General features: G+C 42.6%; 1 protein-coding gene across 5 annotated transcripts in view; it reads left to right on the top strand.

Moving 5' to 3' along the window:
• Positions 1-1,529, top strand: part of LOC109290847 (ankyrin repeat and fibronectin type-III domain-containing protein 1-like) — a 680,006-nt gene that overhangs the window by 223,305 nt on the left and 455,172 nt on the right. For all 5 annotated transcript variants that reach the window (XM_019507654.1, XM_019507655.1, XM_019507657.1 and 2 more), the window contains one exon: positions 832-1,025. In XM_019507654.1, coding sequence (XP_019363199.1) covers positions 832-1,025 — 194 coding nt within the window. The remainder of the gene's footprint in view (positions 1-831; positions 1,026-1,529) is intronic.

The following is a 1,529-nucleotide window of genomic DNA, read 5'->3' as shown; positions in this document are numbered from 1 at the left end:
TGTGTGTGTGTGTGTGTGTGTGTGTGTGTGTGTGTGTGTGTGTGTGTGTGTGTGTGTGCCTAAAAACTGACTAATGAATAAACTGAAGGATGGAATCGTATAACAAGGTTGCCAGCAGTAGCAGTGAACTGGACTAAGTTACTCAGGCCCTTGCTGTCTTGTGCTCATAAACATCTGGATGCTGATCTGTCATTCAGCCCAGTTTTTTTATTTTTTGGGTGGTGGGATTGGGCAGGTCGGGCCTTTCAGGGTTTCTGGATATCAGCTGGGTCAGGAACACCTAAAGAAAAGAATCTCATTGCTTCATGCTGGTTGTTCAGGATGGAATAAGGAAAGGCAGAGAGAAGGAAGAAAATAATTAAAACAAGCCCTACCTCCCCCTTTTTTAGATGTTTTTGAGACTCCAAAAAATGATTTGGTTTTGTCTGAGATGTGGTATGTTGGTTTTGGATAGGTTCATATTCTTTCCAGACCAATTCACACATCTCATCCTACACTCTGTGATCTGTGCATTGGGTTAATTTTGGTGATCCTTAAACTAGTGGATGTGTGGCTGGTGTCCAGTAGGATGTATAGTGCACTGTCTTCTTTTATAGAACTTATGATTTGCATCACAGGTTGCATCTCTTAATTAAAACATGTTGATGAGGAAAGAAAAGGGAAAGCACTTTGCAAATGAGTTTTGGAGCTGTATCCTGGGAATAAGTGCATTTTGTGATTCAGTCCAGTGGCATTAACATTTTGCACTGAAGTGTCCTACAGAAGAATTACCCTGCTTGCAGGCTCCATTCACCTGCTAAAGTAAATTTTCTTTCCTTTTCTCCTTTAAAGATCACTGGATAGAAAACTGCAGCGGCCTCTCCTAGGGAAGTCACGGACGCTTCCCAGCATCCCTCAGTCACCTGTCCTAAGCAGGGTTTCTCTCCTGGATTCAAAATTGTACAGAGAAGACATGCCAGAGCAGAAGCAGTACAAGAACCACTCCCCCTCGGACTGCCAGAAAGGGTGCACTGTGCCCTCTACTGGTGAGTTTCTGTTAATGTTGGTAGAGCTGAATTTCTTTGGATCAATTGCACAGTCCTGTCTTGTGGAGGTTTTTACAATCTGAACAGAAATCCTTCAAAGACACTGCTATTAGAAACCAGTCAGTAGGGGTTTTTCACACTTATTAAAGGTGACTGTGAGCTTTAAGTTTTTGCTCTGGCAATTTTTAAGCCTGACTTTCAGCTTGAATACAAAATCTCCCCTTACTTTGTCACAGTGGTAGTAAAAATGCATGGAGGTTAAAAAATAGATGAGAAGCTTAGAATAAGTTGGTGATTTGGTCATAGTACATGGAGCCTTTTGGTTGTGGATTGGCAACAACTCACATGGTCCAGAGCAAGCCCTTTCCCTTTGCACAATGAAACAGAAGTGTTGGTCCCTTTCTTAGCGAACTAAATCCACCGCTCAACACATGTTTCTGCAGTTAGACCAAGATACTAAGGGGAACCCTAGGTTGGGGTAGCAAAGGAGAACTCAGACACTGT

Source organism: Gavialis gangeticus, unplaced genomic scaffold (assembly GCF_001723915.1).
Source record: "Gavialis gangeticus isolate Ggan-Ray unplaced genomic scaffold, GavGan_comp1, whole genome shotgun sequence".
NCBI lineage: Eukaryota > Metazoa > Chordata > Crocodylia > Gavialidae > Gavialis > Gavialis gangeticus.
This window is presented reverse-complemented; position numbering and strand designations above follow the sequence as displayed.